Source organism: Monodon monoceros, unplaced genomic scaffold, assembly GCF_005190385.1.
Source record: "Monodon monoceros isolate NGI ecotype Baffin Bay Population unplaced genomic scaffold, NGI_Narwhal_1 Super_Scaffold_20, whole genome shotgun sequence".
Taxonomy (NCBI): domain Eukaryota; kingdom Metazoa; phylum Chordata; class Mammalia; order Artiodactyla; family Monodontidae; genus Monodon; species Monodon monoceros.
The window spans coordinates 67121235-67144346 of NW_021703777.1; the positions used below are offsets into that span (position 1 = coordinate 67121235).

Sequence of the window (23112 nt, forward strand, 5' to 3'; positions counted from 1 at the left end):
CTATACTTCTAATCATTGGCGTTCTGCTTCCTTGCTCAGCAGTTGATTACAGGATTCTATTATAGAGAATATATTACCTGGGCTTGAATCCTCACTTTACCACTATCCTTGCCTTGCTGCCCTGGGTAAGTTATTTTACTTCTCTGAGCCTCAGATACATTATCTCTCAAATGTTGTTAGAAAGACTTCTGTTACAGAGGTGTTATATTAATGCCTAGCTTTTGTCTGGCAAATAGAAGGCAGTTCCCTGTTTTTTCCCTTTCCCCCAAGTTCCTGTCTTCATATACTCCTCAGTACACAAATTCTTGCAGGCCTGAGTTTCTGCTTTGCTTTAGGTAAACATCTTTAGGGACTAGAGTTCTGTGATCTACTGTTGGATCACTTTATGATGGTCACTGTCTGCCTACAGTCCTATATATTAACTGATCTTAGGGTCCCAGTTACCATGCCTCATCCATCTGCCCAGTTAACTGATTGCATCTTACTGAATTGCCTCAATGATTATCATATGACTGGGTCACTACTTATCACCTGACACCATATCTTATGATGACTTTGGACTCTCTGATTGTTTTGGCACCCCTCATCCCTGCTCTGCAAAAGTTATGTTTAATTCTGCCTCATTTATAGTTTTGGTCATTGTATGATATGATAAATGGACCTAAAAGTCATCTATTTTCTAATATGAATAAAGAAAATTGCCTTTTTAAAGAAAAATGTAAACCTATAATAATAGGAAGACTCAATATGCATTATAAAATAAAATATGCATTTTGGGAGAAAATGTTGATAATTTTAGCACTTGTAATTTATGCACAGAATCAATTCAAGTACTCATCAAAATTCATTCTTCAAGTGAATGATGTAAACATAAGATCTTGGAATTTTGACAGACTGTCATATCCTTCCGGCATAAGCAAAGGTAAAAAATCACAATCAGTGGAAGAGAGGTCAAGGGTAAAATGTAACTTATATGAATGAGCATCCTTCTCTTTCCATGTCAGTTTCAAAAGCTAATGATTTACTTGCTTAGATGAAGTTCTGTCTTATTGATAAAATATTATTAACCAGTAATAAATGACTGGGTTTATATTTCATTCCTATAGTTTGAATTTGGTTGTCATTGGCGTTTAAACCAAAAGTCACCATTAATACTTTCATATATTAATAACTTTCAGCCAACCTATTTATATAATATGAATTCCAGGTTCTAGTGGTACTACATTAATGTCTAGGTCTGAATCTATATATCTACATAAGCATCTTTATCTATTTCTATGTCTGTATTCAGTAAAACTAGAAAATGAATGTAATTACTTAATAATCAGACAATGGGGAATACATTTATTGTTTAATAATATTAGAGGATCACCTGGAATTTTCCCATTTTTCTTTACCATTTTGATGTTTAGATCTGGAAAGCATTTTAAATGATCTAACTATGTCTATTCTCACATTACATTAAATGGTACTGCAATGCTCTTAATTACCTATTGCACTTTCTGTGCCTCTGAAAACCAGGAAATAGACTTGGCCTGGTATTCACAATAAATGGGATCAAATGTCTGCATATTGATGGTTGAGAAACAATGAAACCAAGATAATCAATCAGATTAAAACTTAGTGACTAAAATATTCTAATTGTTATGAAAGCAATCAATGAAAAAACAGCTCAAGAGGACAAAGCTAAACCACAAGCCTCATGAATACCATCTATCACCTTGTTCTTCCCATGAAGAAAGACAATTGCACACAAGACTTTACCATAGTGTTTTTCTAAAAGACAACAATTTACAGTCCTTCAGGCAGACAGACATAGAGCCAAAAACAATCTCACAAAGTTTTTTCACATTGAAATATTTTTGCTCTCTTATTAACGCAGCTTGGGTATTGGAAGGTCTTAGGAGAAATCTGATTCTGAGAAGAAGGCATGAGTTTATAAATAGTCCAGCTAAAATAAGTGGACTTTCCTTAATGGTTCAAAAAGATAATTGCATTGAAATGAACCTTAAGCCTCCAATACAGAGGAAAGTGTTACTGTGAACCCTTTGAAAAGTTGGCAGGGTAGTGTAGCTAAAAATATCCCAGTATCAATTACTCAGTACAAGGTGGAATTTAATTGGGTCAAGCAAACCTCCCTCTTTTTTGTTCCCCTGTCCAAGTAACTCACAACTTTCAATCTCCAGGGTGCAGTTTTGTTCATCCAGAGGGTATCTTCGTAGATCCATCATACACGCAGCTGTGGTTGTGATCCTGTCAGGGTGAGAGAGAGAAAGGACAACATCATAATGACGATGACTTTCATTTCCAGGCTTCCCAGCCCTGAATCATGCCTACCAGTATGCATCAAAATTTTGTGATTAAAAATTTTGAAAGCAGGCAGATTGAATTTGAGTCTTTCTTTGCTGCTCACTAGCAGTGTGAGGCTGAGCTAGTTAATTTATCTCCAGGAGTCTCAGTCCCCTTATCAATCAAAACACCGACTGCATAGAATGGCTGTGAGGATTAAAAGAGATAATATATGCAAAGCCCTGAGCCCAGTGCTTCATACTTAGTAAGTGTCTCACAAATAATAGCTATTATTATAGCTATTATTATCCCAGACCCTTCCTTTATTTACTAGCCTCCTAGCAATGTCTTTGCTGGTATCTGCAGCAAGTCTGGCTTTATGAGGAGGAGAACATCTATGTTATGTGTCAAAGCCCACCTTCCTCTCCTGCTACAACCTAATGATAAAACAACAAAAGCAACAACAACAGCAAAATTCATCCTTCATGGCTTTTGATGCCTTACACTCCCCACTATTAGGGAGATTTGTCAGATTCACCTCTGAGACCCTGGTCTACCTATATTCAGTAGATAGCATATAACCAATAAAGAAACATTATCCTAGGATCAGTGTTTACACCATATTTACCAACTCCAGTTTAGCTTATGTATCTATGCAAACCCAAGGATCCTGACTCTAGATATCCTACCTGGGTTTCCACTATCCCTCCGTTTTCTCATGCCTGGGCTGCTTTTCTGGACTGTGGTGTCTTAGAGTAACTTAAATTCATATGGCTCGTCCACTCATACAAACATTTGATATCACGCTGGAATTGACAAAATACTTTTCTTAAACTATTTACACAGTCCCTGTTCACAAAGTAATGTATAATCACAATTTAAAAAATTCAAAATTCAAATTTAATAATAAGCTTCTTTTCTACCTTAAGCCCCAGGAGCTAAAACATTGGAAAATTTCCATACATACTCCGAATGCAAATAGAAGCCCAGTTATATCTTCTTATGGGTGAACTTTCTTTTTTTTTTTTTTTTTCGGTACGCGGGCCTCTCACTGCTGTGGCCTCCCCCGCCGCGGAGCACAGGCTCTGGACGCGCAGGCTCAGCAGCCATGGCTCACGGGCCCAGCCGCTCCGCGGCATGTGGGATCCTCCCGGACCGGGGCACGAACCCATGTCCCCTGCATCGGCAGGCAGACTCCCAACCACTGCGCCACCAGGGAAGCCCAGGTGAACTTCTTAAGAAGACTACCGCATACCCTCTTCTGAACCTAGCTTGTTTTCATTGACGGTGCATCTTGGATTTGGTTCTATATTAGTAAATAATAAGCTATTTGTAAAAAAAAAAATTACTAGAGTATTGAGTTGTATGGAAATGCCATGATTTATTTTCCTAATCACCCTGTAGGGGGCATTTATGTTGTTTCATATCTTTTACTTTTACAAATAAAGATGCTCTGAATATACTGGTACATTCTACTATATCTGACTCCGTTGACTGGTTATTTCTAGAAAGGGAATTGTTGATAGAAAAAAGGTATAATGCATTTTAAATTTTGCCACATTGCTGTTCACAGAGGTTGAGCCAGTTTACACCCTCATCAACAGTGTATGTGAATTTGACAAAGTTCTTTTCATACCTTTGTTTTTTGAGGCTGTCAAGGAAAGTTATTGTTTTGGTCATTTGTGTTAACTTGACAGGCACCTTCTTCCTAAAAACATTACTAGGAATAATCCTAGACCTTCCCAATTTCTCTTTGGCTTTCTTTATGAAAGATAAAAGTGAAGATTCTCTTTGAAGCCTTTCTTAGACAGGATGCTGGTCAATTAATCAGATTGATCTGAGCATTAGGCAAGAGCAAAAGGAATTTTAAAGTTTAATTAAAAAATTTTTTAAGTGTTTTACAAAAACTTTGAAGACTGGCTGTATTCCAGAATTTAGGACATAAAAGGATTACAATTCCACCACACTCTTTTTATGGTCTGCAAAGTGTTTCAAACACACTCAATAAGACAACACAATAAATATTTTAAAATGCTTAAAAACATCATCTCTCTACTATATTATTTGTTTAATAGCTGCTTATGAATAAAAAAGTGTGAAGATGTGAATATTCTCTAGGAATTACTGAAGTGTGGCCATCCTTATGATCTTATGAAGTAGCCAATTCTTTTCAACCAGGGGTAATTTTTACCAACAGGGGACATTTGACAATATCTGGAGACAGTTTTTGATCGTCAGCCTGGGGGTGAGGGTGGATACTGGGCATCTACTGGGTGGAGGCCAGGGATGCTGCTAAACATCCTACAGTGCCCGGGACAGCACCCAACAATTAAGAATTATCTGTTCCAAAATGTCAGTAGTGCTATGGTTGAAAAGCACTGCTAAAATGGTGCTTTCAAACATTTTTCCTCTGGGGAAAATTGTAATAAAATAAAATCTTATAGAGAACCTCAACATATAAAACACAAGTGAAATAAGTGAAAGCCATATGTTGTTAATACAGATTTGCCATATAAGTTCAAATGTTGACATCCATTTTAATGAGCACACACATTTGAAAGCAGGAATTATGATGAGAATTATGGTCTTAAATCTCCCTCAGCACCAATTATTTTTGTGTTATATTTTATTTCTATGGTGTTGAGAAAATCCTAACAAACATGGAAACACTTGCTTCTAAAATCTTACATGACCAGGCATGGGCTACCCTGAATTAGGGGGGAATATTACCCATCTGCTTTGTAACTGCTGCTATTATCAATGGCACCTTTGCAGATGGTTCAGATACATTAATAGGTGGTTGGTCTTTAGTAGGTACTTAGCAGTGGATTAAAAGGAAGCTTTACTTGGATAAAGCTTCTGCATAAGCTAATGCTTACTCTGCATAAGCTAACCTGGCAGCACAAGTTAATATTATGATGGTCTTCAATGCATTAAAATGTGGCGTAGGCTCTAGGTCCATCTACCTCGTCAGAAAGAGAAAAACAAATACCGTACGCTAACACATATATATGGAATCTAAAAAAAAAAAAAAAAAAAGGTTCTGAAGAACCTAGGGGCAGGACAGAATAAAGACGCAGACATAGAGAATGGACTTGAGGACACGGGGAGGGGGAAGGGTAAGCTGGGATGAAGTGAGAGTGGCGTGGACATATATACACTACCAAATGTAAAATAGATAGCTAGTGGGAAGCAGCCGCATAGCACAGGGAGATCAGCTCGGTGCTTTGTGACCACCTAGAGGGGTGGGATAGGGAGGGTGGGAAGAGACGTAAGAGGGAGGAGATATGGCGATATACGTATGCATATAGCTGATTCACTTTGTTATAAAGCAGAAACTAACACCATTGTAAAGCAATTATACTCCAATAAAGATGTTAAAAAAAAATGTGGCGGGCTTCCCTGGTGGTGCAGTGGTTGAGAGTCCGCCTGCCGATGCAGGGGACACGGCTTCGTGCCCCGGTCCGGGAGGATCCCACATGCCGCGGAGCGGCTGGGCCCGTGAGCCATGGCCGCTGAGCCTGCGCGTCCGGAGCCTCTGCTCCGCAACGGGAGAGGCCACAACAGTGAGAGGCCCGTGTACCGAAAGTGGCATAGGACACATTACAGTGTACATGCTTATAGTTTAAAAATAATTATAATATTTAAAAATAAAATTGAAATAAGATATGTGTGCAACTGTTACAGAGATTTTGGGATACTTGATAACATCATTTGAGCTCCACTGGTCAGCTTCCCTCATTTAATTGACATCATTTTTAGACACATGTCATCTGGTTAGTTAACCACATCATATGAAAAGCAGGACATGCTGAATCACTGATTCACACAGTATAAGGCTCTGGAGTTTTTACAAAGCAATTTGAAAAGTCAACAAAACATTGTCTGTAAAATGAATAACGTGTCTCAGGTGTTTGGGTACTACAGCTGTGAGTGGTGAAAAAACAGCTTTTGGAAAGCATAACTGAATTGACTGTTGCTATCTATCCTGATCGATCTATTCGGCAATCAATAAATATGAGAAATTTAATTTATATCACCTTGGGAAACTGCACATCACAGCAGAAGCTTGCCCATGACCTGATGATTTTTCAACAATGATCGCCTGTGTGAATTCACTTCTCCTGCCCCAAATCCCATTAAGATACCAAAGAGAGTTGAGTCATCACAACACAGAAAGAGAGGAAACTTGGAACTTGAGCTGCAGGAAGTGCCTGACTTTCTCTGTAGAGCACTGACATTAGTGAAACAACTTCCTTCTTGGGACCTATCTTTTCCAAATTTTGAATCCTCAAGAGGATTTCATTGGCTCAACTTGGATTAGGTGCTAACACTCCCCAAATTATTTATTAAGGGCTGGAAGGAAAGCTACACACATACAAATATGGTCACCAGGGACCTGAAAGGGTCTCTTATCTAAGAAGAGAGGGATCATTGAGACTCACTCAGACAGGGACCCCTCTACAAGTAGGTACTCATAAATTCATGATGTGGCCCATAGAAATTTATACAACAGAATGTCAATCTCGGCTAATTTAAGAGTTTGGCATTTCTAGATTTTGTAATATGTATGAGTGAGTTGAGTATCCTGAGCTCTTTGTGAGAAAAATTACTCAGCAAGAATTCCCAGGTGCATCAAGAAAAAGAGAGATGTCCCTGGGCAGAGTGCTGTCCAGCTCTTGTCTTCTGGGTGTGAAGCAACAATGAACATCTCGAAGAATGACTACTCTCTGTATTCCATTTGTTTGCCTTGCCTAATGCAATTGCTCAGCAGTGGTTAGTCACCTCTACAACTAATTAACACATCTTCATGGAAATGTTCTCACATCGTGACTAAAGCAGCCTGATATTCAAAATCTTCTATGGAGTCAAAGGTGCCAAAGATCACAAAACTGGACAGGTTGAGGGCTTCAAGACTGAAGCATTTTTTTGAATTTTGTTTTTAACTGTTCACACTCAAGTCATTCATTCTCAGTGTGTGAAAATATGATTATCGGCTGATAGCAAATGAAAGTATAATAGAGTAGAACCGGCGAAAGGCAAAAGTGTTAACTGACTGTTTTTCTGAACTCAGACTTCTCAGAGGTACGGATTCATGACAGCGTAACAGTCATGTCTTCTTTCAAAGACATTTAGAATGACTTACATTATCATCCAATTTACTGACATTTTGAAGGCTAGGTCAGAACACTGTAATAGGCTGTTAGTTAGAAACTATGGTCCCACGATACTTTGGAATGAACGGAAATCATGTTGCTGTAGTATTTATGTATTAAGGTGTATGCAGCGTGGTCACTGACCCTGAGTCACCGTAATCACAACTCCTGTGTATTTGATGTCTAAGGGTAGCACGACTCTCATTGCTGATAAGACACATCCAGGAAGTCCTGGCCCTTAAGTAGCTTAAAACCTAGCTACAAACACACACACACACACACACACACATATATACATATGGAGTGTGCACTTTTGCAAATAAGAATGGGGACTTAAATGAATGAATTATGTACATATGGTTGAGATTTTCCTATAATCTTCAATCTTATAGGGATGAGCTCTAATTTTTAATGTGATCTCTGTAGAGCATAGCGGTACAATTTAATAGAATCTATATAAAAGGAATATGAGAAAGGAGAGAGGAAAAAAGCCTGAAAATGCTATATCCTAATCACGCTCCTAAGATTGGTGAGATTGATAGTGAGTAGCAGTATAAGATTGACATCAGTATCACTTTAAGTTTGTTTGAAGAATGTCCCATGGCTTCCTTTGGCCTCTAGGCTGTACCCTTAATCCATGTTAGAGTCATCATCCAAAGAAACCAATGAAAGATGAAGGATGGGTTAGCCTAAGTCATGACCAATGAGTACACAGATTTTTTCCCTTAGCTAACACTTACGGAGTGGTGAAAAGAATATGTATTATCTTCGCAGTTGGCACCAAATTTTATTTTAGGTAAGCTACTATGTTTAGGAAAATACCTTAGTATTAGAAGGTGAAATCTTGAGAGCATGAGACATAAATGATAAAGAAACAAAAGGAGATAAACTGCTGTGAGATTTAAGAGGAATTAGGTGTGGGGAAGCAAAATGATGGAGTAGCAAAACATTCTGAAGAATGGTATTCAATTTTAAGATTTTTACATTGCTCTTATAATAAATTTTTCTTTATTTACCTAAACCATGTTCTCTCCCCAGCAGTCCCACCCCAGTAAATCCTTATGCAAATGTTTTATTTTTATTCTTGTAAAGTGGCTGAATTCCATATCTTGACAGCATTCATGGAACAGTAGTCTATAAATTAAACCAATTCAGCAAAACCTGAACTTCAAAGCCAGAGACAGCCAAATCATGAAGCCCTTTGGGAAGCCTCAGCAACCCTGGGGAAGGTGTTGGACTCCCACAAATAATAGGTTGTGTGTTTAAGCTACTCTTACCTAGATCTTAAGGGGCAGAGTGATCTTAGCTAATATTATGTTAGAATCCTATATGACGGGCACAGTGCTAAGCACCATATTTTTGGTTAACTATTGCTCTTGTAACAAGTTACCACAAATTTAGTGGCTTAAAGCAACACAAATTTATTCTCTTACTGTCCTGGAGGTCTGACGTTCTAAAATCAAGGTTTCAATAGGGCTGTGTTCCTGTTGGAGGCTCTACGGGAGTCTACGGGAGAATCTATTTCCTTGTCTTTTCCAGCTTCTAGAGGCTGCTTTGCATTCCTCAGCTCATGCCCCCTTCCTCTATCTTTCTCCATCATTCCAATGTCTGCTTCTGTCCTCACATCTCCTCACCCTCTGACCCTCCTGCCTTCCTTGTATAAGAAGCCTTGTGATTACACTGGGCCCACCCCAGATAATCCAGGATAATCTCATTTCAAAATCCTGACATTAATCCCATCTGCACAGTCCCTGTTGACACCTAAGGAAACATATTTACAGGTCCTGAGAATTAAGACGTGGACATCTTTAGAGGGCCATTATTCTGACTACCATACATGCATTATTTAATTTATTATTTACAAAAGCTTTATTAGGTTGATGCCATTTTTATGCCCATTTCAAAGATAAGGAAACTGACATCTGATGAGGCTAGAAAAAGTTTCCAAGTCTATATAGTCTGTAAATGAGGTTCAAATTCAGATATGCCAGACTCAGGAGCTAAGGTTTATTATCTTTCCAGTTATTATGTTCAGGCCAGATAAATCTAAGCAGAGAACAACTGGTTCAGTAAAATTTCTCCCACAAGCAGTAGAACAGATTAAACAACCAAGAGTTGACCTGACTATAAGTTTTTGGTGTTCATTTAGTTATCAGTAATTTAGGACATCCTTTATCAACTCAATAATGAGTATAAACATGATAGAGGACTTATTAGGAATCAGGTAATGCTATAAGCATGGAGGTTACAACAGTTAAAAATATCCAACGGCACCTTCCTGCTGTCATAATTTTTGTTTTGTTTTGTTGTTTGTTTTTTAGTACTGTCAGGTAGCAGAAGACAGAAGATAGAGCCATTGTCTACTGGTTTAAAGAAATAACCAGGGAGGATATGCTTATCTCTCATTTGGGACTACTAGCTTTGCCATTTTTCTAGAAACACAAATATCTTGAGTTAGAGAAATGTTTACATTATCAAGAAAACATGACAATCACTCAGGAGGGAGAGAGTTCAGTCTTACACTTATTTGACTGGTGTGTCTGGTTGGTTTTTGGATGCCTTAACTTAAGTTTGTTGTATTCCATGAACAGAGGTATTCTGCAGGTGGATACAGGGTAGAACAGGCAAGAAGAAGAGGGTTATTATATGCACATACAAGTTCAATGTTTAGTACATAATAGTCTCTCAATTAACTATAGCTATTATTATTTTTAAACTATATGCTTCTAAATACATACATACATGTAAGATTACTAATACAAGTGCATTGTAAGATTAATGCAGGGTCATAGTAAAATACCTGAAAAATACAGAAAATTATAGATAGAATAAATGATCCATAATCTCATCACCACAATTTGATTATTAACTTCCTTTCTTCTAAGTATATTGTTTAATAAAGTTGAAATTACATTGTATTTAACCATTTCATTTGCTGCTTTTTGCTTGAACATTCCTCTGTTGGGTGACATCAGAAGGTACTCTTTGGTGATGCTTTAAAAAAAATCTACACTGAATAAATAGCATTCTTGTTGCTCCTCTTGTATTTTTAGTTTTTGATTCTACTTTCTTTTCTCCCTCTGTTTTGTACTCTTTGTGCTGAATGTTAATGACACACTTCTCAGTGCAATCCCAAGCCGTCATTTTCAGGTAATTAGCTACATACCAAATGTTGTGTAAATGGGCTCATTTTTATTCATTTCTGTTGGACGAGAGTGATTCATGAACCACTTTGTGAATATGAAAAGCTGTTCATAAATCAGAGCAGCCTGAGGAAGGGGAACAACAACCACAAAAAGTACTCACAGGGCAATAGTAATTAATAGACCCTTGCCAAGGACCCAGTGCTAATCTCAGTTATGTTTATGTCTCACTGAGTTCAAAATAGACTATTTTCCCCAAATTATATCACTATATTCATATATCTGTGGAGTATAAGAACATGTGTTAAATTTCTACCATGCTTAATGTTTCCTAGGAATAGTTAGCTGAGATATGTGTTAGGTGGCAGAAATACCAAGGCTACCCCTTCTAAATCAGAGCATCTTTATTATCATTATCTTGATCATCAGCAATTTCTGTAGTAGACAAACTGTGAGGAATTAAAATAATAATAAACCTGTAAACAAGCGAAATGGACTTAGAAATGATAGTAAAAGTCAAATTCAAAGAAAATGTTTACTTCTGATGGAATGCCATGACTTGGTAAGTGCAGGATAGTTAAATAAGAACTCAGAATTAGGAGACAAAGCAAAGATATGGATCTTCTTTCACAGCTATTCAATTTTTGGTTTTTTTTGGCTTAGTTGCAGAACTGCTCTGTTGCGTTGCCACATGGTGAGTTCTCTCAGAATAAAGAGGTGACACATTTACTGAGGGGTAATCAGAGTAATCTTGAAATGGTATTCCTGAAGGATTGAAATAAGATTCTAGAGTGACAGAGCATTAAAATACTGCATTGTCTTAGGAGAATGGCTTTATGTAGGGAAACAAAAGCAAAAAAAAAAAAAAAACCTAAACAAATACAAGTAAGGCAGTAGTATAAATTGTGCAAAATTTCCAGCTCCCCATAAGAATAAGAGCAGGGCTTGGGACATCATCCTTTTTCTTTTTAAACAAGTAACACATTAAAAAATATTCTGAAATTAGTGGGGAAATATTACTTCTAATATGACTACTAACAGCATTGTGGTATATTTATTTTCAACCCCCCTCCCCAGTGGCTGTGGGGTTTTTTGCATGCTTGTAACCATGTTTAGGGTTCTCTCTTCTTCCCTTTGAATCTTAATATATAATAATCAGGATTGCAAATCTTTCAGTGCGAAACAATATACTTTATCCTGGACATTTAAGTGGTTTTCAATTTTATTAGTTTAAATGAAAGCTAATATACACTTACATGAATATATAGATTTTTCATGTTTTGGATTATTTATTTTTTTATAACACCTTTATTGGAGTATGATTGCTTTACAATGTTGTGTTAGCTTCTACTGTATAACAAAGTGGATCAGCTATATGCATACATATATCACCATATCCCCTACCTCTTGCGTCTCCCTCCCACCCTCCGTATCCCACCCCTTTAGGTGGTCACACAGCCCAGAGCTGATTTCCCTGTGCTATGCAGCTGCTTCCCACTAGCTATGTATTTTAAATTTGGTAGTGTATATATGTCAATGTTACTCTCTCACTTTGTCCCAGCTTACCCCTCCCCCTCCCTGTGTCCTCAAGTCCATTCTCCATGTCCGCGTCTTTATTCCTGCCCTACCCCTAGGTTTTCAGAACCATTTTTTTGTTTTTTTTAGATTCCATATATACGTGTTAGCATAGAGTATTGGTTTTTCTCTTTCTGACTTACTTCACTCTGTATGACAGACTCTAGGTCCTTCCATTTCACTACAAATAACCCAATTTCTTCTCTTTTTATGGCTGAGTAATATTCCATTGTATATATGTGCCACATCTTCTTTATCTATTCATTGGTCGATGGACACTTAGGTTGCTTCCATATCCTGGCTATTGTAAATAGTGCAGTAATGAACACTGTGGTACATGACTCTTTATGAATTATGGTTTTCTCAGGGTATATGCCCAGTAGTGCGATTGCTGGGTCATATGGTAGTTCTATTTTTAGTTTTTTAAGGAACCTCCATGCTGTTCTCCATAGTGACAGTATCAACTTACATTCCCACCAACAGTGTAGGAGGGTTCCCTTTTCTCCACACTCTCTCCAGCATTTATTCTTTGTAGATGTTTTGATGATGGCCATTCTGACAAGTGTGAGGTGATACCTCATTGTAGTTTTGATGTGCATTTCTCGAATGATTAGTGATGTTGAGCATCCTTTCATGTGTTTGTTGGGAATCTGTATATCTTCTTTAAAGAAATGTCCATTTAGGTCTTCTGCCCATTTTTGGATTGGGTTATTTGTTTTTTTGATATTGAGCTGCATGAGCTGCTTGTATATTTTGGAGATTAATCCTTTGTCAGTTGCTTCGTTTGGAAATATTTTCTCCCACTCTGAGGATTGTCTTTTCTTCTTGTATATGGTTTCTTTTGCTGTGCAAAAGCTTTTATGTTTCATTAAGTCCATTTTTGTTTATTTTTGTTTTTATTTCCATTTCTCTAGGGGGTGGGTCAAAAAGGATCTTGCTGTGATTTATGTCATAGAGTGTTCTGCCTATGTTTTCCTCTAGGAGCTTTATAGTGTCTGGTCTTACATTTAGGTCTTTAATCCATTTTGATTTTATTTTTGTGTGTTAGGGAGTGTTCTAATTTCATTCTTTTACATGTAGCTGTCCAGTTTTCCCAGCACCACTTAATGAAGAGGCTGTCTTTTCTCCATTTCATATTCTTGCCTCCTTTATCAAAGATAATGTGACCATATGTGTGGGGTTTATCTCTGGGCTTTCTATCCTGTTCCATTGATCTATATTTCTGTTTTTGTGCCAGTACCATACTGTCTTGATTACTGTTGCTTTGTAGTATAGTCTGTAGTCAGGGAGGCTGATTCTTCCAGATCCGTTTTTCTTTCTCAAGATTGCTTTGGCTATTTGGGGTCTTTTGTGTTTCCATACAAATTGTGAAATTTTTTTGATCTAGTTCTGTGAGAAACGCCATTGGTAGTTTGATAGGCATTGCATTGAATCTGTAGATTGCTTTGGATACTATAGTCATTTTCAAAATTTTGGTTCTTTCAGTCCAAGAACATAGTCTATCTTTCCATCTGTTGGTATCATCTTTAATTTCTTTCATCAGTGTCTTATAGCTTTCTGCATACAGGTCTTTTGTCTCCTTAGGTAGATTTATTCCTAGGTATTTTATTCTTTTTGTTGCAATGGTAAATGGGAGTGTTTCCTCAATTTCTCTTTCAGATTTTTCATAATTCGTGTATAGGAATGCAAGAGATTTCTGTGAATCAATTTTGTATCCTGCTACTCTACCAAATTCACCGATTAGCTCTAATAGTTTTCCGGTAGTATGTTTAGGATTCTCTATGTATAGTATCATGTCATCTGCAAACAATGACAGCTTTACTTCTTCTTTTCCAATTTGGATTCCTTTTATTTCTTTTTCTTCTCTGATTGCTGTGGCTAAAACTTCCAAAACTATGTTGAATAATAGTGGTGAGAGTGGGCAACCTTGTCTTGTTCCTGATCTTAGTGGAAATGGTTTCAGTTTTTCACCATTTAGAACGATGTTGGCTGCGTGTTTGTCATATATGGCCTTTATTATGTTGAGGTAAGTTCCCTCTATGCCTACTTTCTGCAGGGTTTTAACATAAATGGGTGTTGAATTTTGTCAAAAGCTTTTTCTGCATCTATTGAGATGATCATATAGTTTTTATCCTTCAATTTGTTAATATGGTGTATTACATTAATTGATTTGCGTATATTTGAGAAACCTTGCATCCCTGGGATAAACCCCACTTGATCATGGTGTATGATCCTTTTAATGTGTTGTTGGATTCTGTTTGCTAGTAATTTGTTGAGGATTTTTGCATCTATGTACATCAGTGATATTGGTCTGTAGTTTTCTTTGTCACATCTTTGTCTGGTTTTGGTATCAGGATGATGGTGACCTTGTAGAATGAGTTTGGGAGCGTTCCTCTCTCTGCTTTACTTTGGAAGAGTTTGAGAAGGATAGGTATTAGGTCTTCTCTAAATGGCTGATAGAATTCGCCTGTGAAGCCATTTGGTCCTGGGCTTTGGTTTGTTGGAAGATTTTTTTTTTTTTTTTTTTTTTGCAGTACGCGGGCCTCTCACTGTTGTGGGCTCTCCCGTTGCGGAGCACAGTCTCCGGACGCGCAGGCTCAGCGGCCATGGCTCACGGGCCCAGCCGCTCCGCGGCATGTGGGATCTTCCCGGACTGGGGCACGAACCCGTGTCCCCTGCATCGGCAGGCAGACTCTCAACCACTGCACCACCAGGGAAGCCCCTTGTTGGAAGATTTTTAATCAAAGTTTCAATTTCAGTCCTTGTGATTGGTCTGTTGATATTTTCTATTTCTTCCTGGTTCAGTGTCAGAAGGTTGTGCTTTTCTGGGAATTTGTCCATTTCTTCCAGGTTGTCCATTTTATTGGCGTATAATTGCTTGTAGTAATCTCTCATGATCCTTTGTATTTCTGCAGTGTCACTTGTTACTTCTCCTTTTTCACTTCTAATTCTGTTGATTTGAGTCTTCTCCCTTTTTTTCTCGATGAGTCTGGCTAATGGTTTATCAATTTGTTTTTCATCTCAGAACCAGCTTTTAGTTTTATTGATCTTTGCTATTGTTTCCTTCATTTCTTTTTCATTTATTTCTGCTCTGATCTTTATGATTTCTTTCCTTCTGATAACTTTGGGTTTTTTTTGTTGTTGTTGTTCTTCTTCTTTCTCTAATTGCTGTAGCTGTAAAGTTGGGTTGTTTATTTTAGATTTTTCTTGTTTCATGAGGTAGGATTGTGTTGTTATAAACTTCCCTCTTAGAATTGCTTTTGCTGCATAGGTTTGGGCCATAGGTTTTGGGTCATCATGTTTTCATTCTCATTTGTTTCTAGATATTTTTTGATTTCCTCTTTGATTTCTTGGTTATTTAGTAGTGTATTGTTTAGCCTCCATGTATTTGTATTTTTTTACAGTTTTTTTCCTGTAATTGATATCTAGTCTCATAACGTTGTGGTGGAAAAGTTACGTGATACGATTTCAATTTTGTTAAATTTACCAAGGCTTGATTTGTGACCCAAGATATGGTCTATCCTAGAGAATGTTCCATGAGCACCTGAGAAGAAAGTGTATTCCGTTGTTTTTGGATGGAATGTCCAACAAATATCAATTAAGTCCATCTTGTCTAATGTGTCATTTAAAGCTTGTGTTTCCTTATTTATTTTCATTGTGGATGATCTGTCCATTGGCGAAAGTGGGGTGTTTTAAGTCCCCGACTATTGTTGTGTTACTGTCAATTTCCCCTTTTACGGCTGTTAGCATTTGCCTTATGTATTGAGGTGCTCCTATGTTGGGTGCATAAATATTTACCATTGTTGTATCTTCTTGGATTGATCCCTAGATCATTATGTAGTATCCTTCTGTGTCTCTTGTAATAGCCTTTATTGTAAAGTCTCTTTTGTCTGATGTGAGAATGGCTACTCCAACTATCTTTTGATTTCCATTTGCATGGAATATCTTTTTCCATCCCCTCACTTTCAGTCTGTATGTGTCCCTAGGTCTAGAGCGGGTCTCCTATAGACAGGATACATACAGGTCTTGTTTTTGTATCCATTCAGCCAGTCTATGTGTTTTGGTTGGAGCATTTAATCTATTTACATTTAAGGTAATTTTTTTTTTTTTTTTGCAGTACACAGGCCTCTCACTGTTGTGGCCTCTCCCATTGTGGAGCACAGCCTCCAGACGCGCAGGCTCAGCAGCCATGGCTCACAGGCCCAGCCCTCCGTGGCATGTGAGATCTTCCCGGACCGGGGCACGAACCCATGTCCCCTGCATCGGCAGGCGGACTCTCAACCACTGCGCCACCATGGAAGGCCAAGGTAATTTTTGATATGTATGTTTCTTTACCATTTTCTTACTTGTAAGCGCTGTTTGTGTGTTTCTGATATCAACCCCTTGTCCGTTGTGTTCTATGCAAATATTTTCTCCCATTCTGAAGGTTTGTTTTGTTGATGGTTTCCTTTGTTGTGCAATAGCTTTTAAGTTTGATCATGTCCCATTTGTTTATTTTTGCTTTTATTTTTTTTGCCTTGGGAGACTGACGTAAGAAAATCTTGCTACTATTTATGTCAGAGAATATTTTTCCTATGTTTTTTTCTAGGAGTTTTGCAGTGTCATGTCTTATACTTAGGTCTTTAAAGTATTTTTAGTTTATTTTTGTACATGGTGTGAGGTAATGTTCTAATTTCACTGATTTTCATGTAGCTGTCTAGCTTTCCCAGCACTAGTTGTGGAAGAGACTGTCTTTTCTCCATTGTATATTCTTGTGTCCTTTATTGTAGATTAATTGAGCGTAGGTGTCTGGGTTTATTTCTGGGCTCTGTATTCTGTTCCATTGATCTATACGTCTGTTTTTGTACCAACACCACACTGTTTTGATTACTGTAGCTTTGTAGTATTGTCTGAAGTCTGGGAGGGTTCAGACTTTGTAGTAAAGTCTGAAGTCCACCTTTTTTCTTTTTTTTTTCAGGATTGCTTAGACTATTCTGGACCTCTTGTGGTTCTATCTATATTTTAGGATTGTTTGTTTTAGTTCTGTGAAAAATGTCATGGGTATTTTGATAGGGATTGCATTAAATCTGTAGATTGCTTTGGTTAGTGTGTCCATTTTAACAATATTAATTCTTCCAATCCAAGAGCATGTGATATCTTTCCATTTCTTCAAATCGTCTTCAATTTCTTTTACCATTGTTTTATAATTTTCTGTGTATAGTTCTTTCACCTCCTTGGTTAAGCTTATTCCTAGGTTTTTTTTTTTTTTTTTGATGTGATTTTAAACAGGATTGTTTTTTACTTTCTCTGTCTGATATCTCATTACTTATGTAAAGAGACACAACAGATTTCTGTATATTAATCTTATATCCTGCTACCTAGCTGAATTCATTTGTTAGTTCTAATAGTTTTTAGTGTGGAGATTTTAGTGTTCTCTATATAGAGTATTAAAAGTCATACAAGTTTTTATGGTGTCTTACACTATATATGGCCAAAATACTTTCTTAAGGAATTGTACCAAATTATAATGCTAGAGAGTATCAATTTCCTTACACTGCAGCTCAAATGGATATTATACTGTTTTTGTTAATACATGAAAAATGGTACTTTGAATTTGTTATTTTAGTTTTTAATTACTGGCACAGTAAAACATTTTTAATATATTTATTTATAAGTTGTATTCAGTACCATTCCTTCTTTACTGAAATCTCAAGTGGTGAATAAATTTATGATTAAAAGAAGACCAATAATAGAATTTTCTGAAATATCAGGCAGGAATTGTGTTCCAGTATAGATTAACTTCATTGCTATCTATTTTAGTTAATTAGATAAATAAATATATGTTAAATTTAATATCTTTGTTGACATGTATTTTCATGGTTTTACTGTTAAAATTTTTTGAGAGAATGTATAAATTATAGAAATAAATATCTAAAATAAAGCTATGTTGCTTTTTTGAATTCATAATGAACACCATCAAAATTAAGCTAACTGAGAGGTATATTCTAAAAGGCAAAAATGGGAAACGGATTTTATATGTTTGCAGGTTAATTACGAAACATTCCAGATATTGCAATAATAACAAAATATGACTTCTGTTCCTGTGTTTTTGTAAGCATAAATTTCCAACATGGGTTTGCAATATAAAATTAGATTTTTTTCGATTCATTTTTTTAATTAGCATAATGTTAAATAGGTAAAATCTGGAGTGTTTAGTATGATCCAGGCAGTCTGTTCCTAGATGGCTACTCACTTGCATATAAGGAGACATAAGCAGAGATATTCATCAAGCTCTCCTTGTAATAGCAGAAACAGGTAAATACTCCAACAGTCCAGCCAAGTAAAACGGATACACAACTCTGGTGTACAATGGGCTACTTAGCAGTTAAAATGAACAAACTAGTTCTACATGTATCAACATGGGCTTACCTCACATAGTGTTGTGTGAAAAACAAACAAACAGCAGAAAGGATGGCAATAGAAAGCTACATTTATTTAAAATTTTATATGACAGAATTTCAGGCTTAAGAAATTACACGTGTGTGCATGTGTAGTAAAATATAAAATTAGACACTGAGATGACACACAGCAATTTGGCATAGTAGTTGCATCTGGGCAGGGAGAGGTAGGGGAAGAAGAGATAGGGTGGGATGGAGATGGAGGTGTAGTTATCTTTGAAAATTCTCCCTCCCTTCCTGCCATCTTTCCTTCCCTCTCTGCTTCCCATCCTTCCTCTCCTCCTCCCTCCGTCTCTCCCTTCCTTCCCTCCCCTCCCTCCCCTCCTTCCCTCTCTGCCCTTCCTTTGCCCATATTTCTGTCATTCTTTTTTTAAAGAAAGGTGAAGAAAATAGGGCAATGTATTAATGTATTTTTAATCTCTCCATGATTTTGATTTTCTCACATGAACAGATAAATCCTCAAATAACCCACTTACACTTTTATTTTAAATACATTTGTTTTGAACTGGGTGTAGCCACCTTCCTGTCCTCTAGCCCAGAATTACTATAAACAAAAAAAGAAAGGAACACAAAAATTATCTCTCCCTCACATTGTCTCTATACCTAACTTTCATTTAATAAGGGGCAGTAGTTATAACCTTCTGAAAACAGTCCCTTCAGTCAAGAAGTCTATCAACTTAGATGAATCGTGGTGTTTGAAACTGATGTATATTTCCTTACATTTCTCATCACAATTTGCAACTATAAATTTATTTGTTTGATAACTTTTTCTTGTATGCTTCTTGTATAGATGGTAAGTACTACAAGAGAAATAACCTCTCAATGAGTCATTTACCATTGTCCCAGTGTCTGGCATAGAATTGATGTGTAAATTAATGGCATTAATATGTAACTTAAGGAAATAGTGAAATCATTACTTCCCTAAAGAAGACAGAAAAAGAATAGTGTGTTGTCTTTATTAAAAAAACTACGCCAGTGTTATTTGGAATATAGATTTAGGATAAAGATCCATTTCCCCCACTTAATTCAATTTCTTACTAAAAATTATCTTGGGTGCATTTGCTAAAAAACAACCACAGGCTATTGTCAGTTGGGAAATTTCTAGGCTCGTGAAGCTGCTTGAAATGTGCTTAAATTAAGGCAGGTGTAAGCAAATTATATAATTCTGTGAATTACCTACTTTTTTAGAGTAGTCCTTCCTTTTTAAGCACGGAAAGTTTTAGTCACTAGATATTCATAGTAAATAAATGTACAGTTCTTGGTATTAGGGAGGACATTCAAGATGGCGGAGGAGTAAGATGTGGAGATCACCTTCCTCTGTACAAATACATCAAAAATACATCTACATGTGGAACAACTCCTACCGAACACCTACTGAACGCTGGCAGAAGACCTTGGACTTCCCAAAAGGCAAGAAACTCCCCACGTACCTAGGTAGGGCAAAAGAAAAAAGAAAAAACAGAGACAAAAGAGTAGGGATGGACCTGCACCTCTGGGAGGGAGCTGTGAAGGAGGAAAAGTTTCCACACACTAGGGAGCCCCTTCGCTGGCGGGGACGGTGGGTGGACAGGGGGGAAGCTTTGGAGCCAAGGAGGAGAGTGTAACAACAGGGGTGCAGAGGGCAAAGCGGAGAGCTTCCCACACAGAGGATCTGTGCCAACCAGAACTCACCAGCCAGAGGCTTGTCTGCTCACCTGCGAGGGCAGGTGGGGACTGGGAGCTGAGGCTTGGGCTTCGGAGGTCAGATCCCAGGGAGAGGACTGGGTTTGGCTGAGTGAACACAGCCTGAAGGGGGCTAGTACGCCACAGCTAGCCGGGAGGGAGTCCGGGAGAAAGTCTGGAACTGATGAAGAGACAAGAGACCACTGTTTTGGGGTGCATGAGGAGAGAGGATTCAGAGCACCGCTTAAACGAGCTCCAGAGATGGGCGTGAGCCGCGGCTATCAGCATGGACACCAGAGACGGGCATGAAACTCTAAGGCTGCTGCTGCAGTCACCAAGAAGCCTGTGTGCAAGCACAGGTCACTAACCACAGTTCCCCTCCCGGAAGCCTGTGCAGCCCACCACTGCCAAGGTCCCATGATCCAGAACAACTTCCCGGGGAGAACACATGGCATGCCTCAGGCTGTTGCAATGTTATGCTGGCCTCTGCCGCCACAGGCTCGCCCCACATTCCAATTATAACTACTGTACCTCTCCCTCCCCCCAGCCTGAGTGAGCCAGAGCCTCTGAATCAGCCGCTCCTTTAACCTCCTCCTGTCTGGGTGAAGAACAGATGCCAGAGGCAGGGCCAAATCCAAAGCTGAACCCCAAGAGCTGTGCAAACAGAGAAAAGGAAATTTCTCCCAGCAGCCTCAGGAGCAGCAGATTAAATCTCCACAATCAACCTGATGTACCCTGCATCTGTGGAAAACCTGAATAGACAACAAATCATCTGAAAACTAAGGCGGTAGACTTTGGGCGCAACTGTAGATTTGGGGTTTGCTTTCTGTGTCTAATTTGTTTCCAGTTTTATGTTTATCATAATTTAGTATTTAGAGCTTATTATCATTGGTAAATTTGTTTATTGGTTTGGGTGGTCTCTTCCTTTTATATATAAATATATATATTATATATATTATATATATATATATATTTTTTTTTTTTTTTTTTTTTCCTTTTTCTGTCTCTGTGAGTGTGTATGTGAATGCTTCTTTGTGTGATTTTGTCTGTATAGGTTTGCTTTTACCATTTGTCCTAGGGATCTTTCTGTCCATTTTTTTAAGTATAGTTTTTAGAGCTTGTTATCAACGGTGGATTTCTTTATTGGTTTGGTTGCTCTCTTCTTTATTTTTTTAATTTTTAATTTTTATATAATATTTTTAAATTTTTTATTTTAATAACTTTATTTTACTTTTTTCTTTCTTTTTTTTTCTTTTCTCCCATTTCTTCTGAGCCATGTGGCAGACAGTGTCTTGGTGCTCTGGCTGGGTGTCAGGCATGAACCCCTGAGGTGGGAGAGCCGAGTTCAGGACATTGGTCCAACAGAGACCTCCTGGACCCTCGTAATATCAATAAGCGAGAGATCTCCCAGAGATCTCTGTCTCAATGCTAAGACCCAGCTCCACTCAATGACCAGCAAGCTCCAGTGCTGGACACCCCATGCTAAACAACTAGCAGGACAGGAACACAACCCCACCCATTAGCAGAGAGGCTGCCTAAAATCATAATAAGTTCACAGACACCCGAAAACACACCACTGACGTGGTCCCCACCAGAAAGACAAGATCTAGCCTCATCCATCAGAACACAGGCACCAGTCCCCTCCACCAGGAAGCCTACACAACCCACTGAACCAATCTTACCCACTGGGAGCAGACACAAAAACCACGGGAACTATGAATCTGCAACCAATGAAAAAGGAGATCCCAAACACAGTAAGTTAAGCAAAATGAGAAAACAGAGAAATACACAGCAGATGAAGGAGAAAGGTAAAAACCCACCAGACCAAACAACTGAAGAGGAAATAGGCCGTCTACTTGAAAAAGAATTCAGAGTAATGATAGTAAATATGATCCAAAATCTTGGAAATAGAATGGAGAAACTACAAGAAACGTTTAACAAGGACTCAGAAGAACTAAAGAGCAAAGAAACAATGATGAACAACACAATAAATGAAATTTAAAATACTCTAGAAGGAATCAACAGTAAAATAACTGTGGTAGAAGAACAGATAAGTGATCTGGAAGATAAAATAGTGGAAATAACTACCGCAGAGCAGAATAAAGAAAAAAGAATGAAAAGAATTGAAGAGAGTCTAAAAAAAGAATGAAAAGAATTGAGGAGAGTCTCAGAGACTTCTGGGACAACATTAAACACACCAACATTCGAATTATAGGGGTCCCAGAAGAAGAGAAAAAGAAAGGGGCTGAGAAAATATTTGAAGAGAAGATAGTTGAAAACTTCCCTAATATGGGAAAGGAAATAGTCAATCAAGTCCAGGAAGCTAAGAGAGTCCCAAACAGGATAAATCCAAGAAGAAACACGCCAAGACACATATGAAAATTAAGCACAAAGAAAAAATATTAAAAGCAGCAAGGGAAAAGCAACAAATAAAATACAACGGAATCCCCATAAAGTTAACAGCTGATATTTCAGCAGAAACTGTGTAAGCCAGAAGGGTGTGGCAGGACATATTTCAAGTGATGAAAGGGAAAAAACCTTCAACCAATATTACTCTACCCAGCAAGGATCTCATTCAGATTTGACGGAGAAATTAAAAGTTTTACAGACAAGCAAAAGCTAACAGAATCCAGCACCACTAAACCAGCTTTACAACAAATGCTAAAGAAACTTCTCAGGCAGGAAACACAAGAGAAGGAAAAGACCTACAAAAACAAACCCAAAACAATTAAGAAAATGATAATAGGACCATACATATCGATAATTACCTTAAATGTAAATGGATTAAATGCTCCAACCAAAAGACATAGACTGGCTGAATGGATACAAAAACAAGACCTGTATGTATCC

At 37.7% G+C, this 23112-nt stretch overlaps 1 protein-coding gene across 3 annotated transcripts in view; it reads right to left on the reverse strand.

Moving 5' to 3' along the window:
* The window catches only part of GABRB1 (gamma-aminobutyric acid type A receptor beta1 subunit), a 386790-nt gene that overhangs the window by 83437 nt on the left and 280241 nt on the right, over positions 1-23112 (reverse strand). For all 3 annotated transcript variants that reach the window (XM_029235172.1, XM_029235171.1, XM_029235170.1), the window contains exon 5: positions 2171-2253. In XM_029235172.1, the coding sequence (XP_029091005.1) occupies positions 2171-2253 (83 nt within the window). The remainder of the gene's footprint in view (positions 1-2170; positions 2254-23112) is intronic.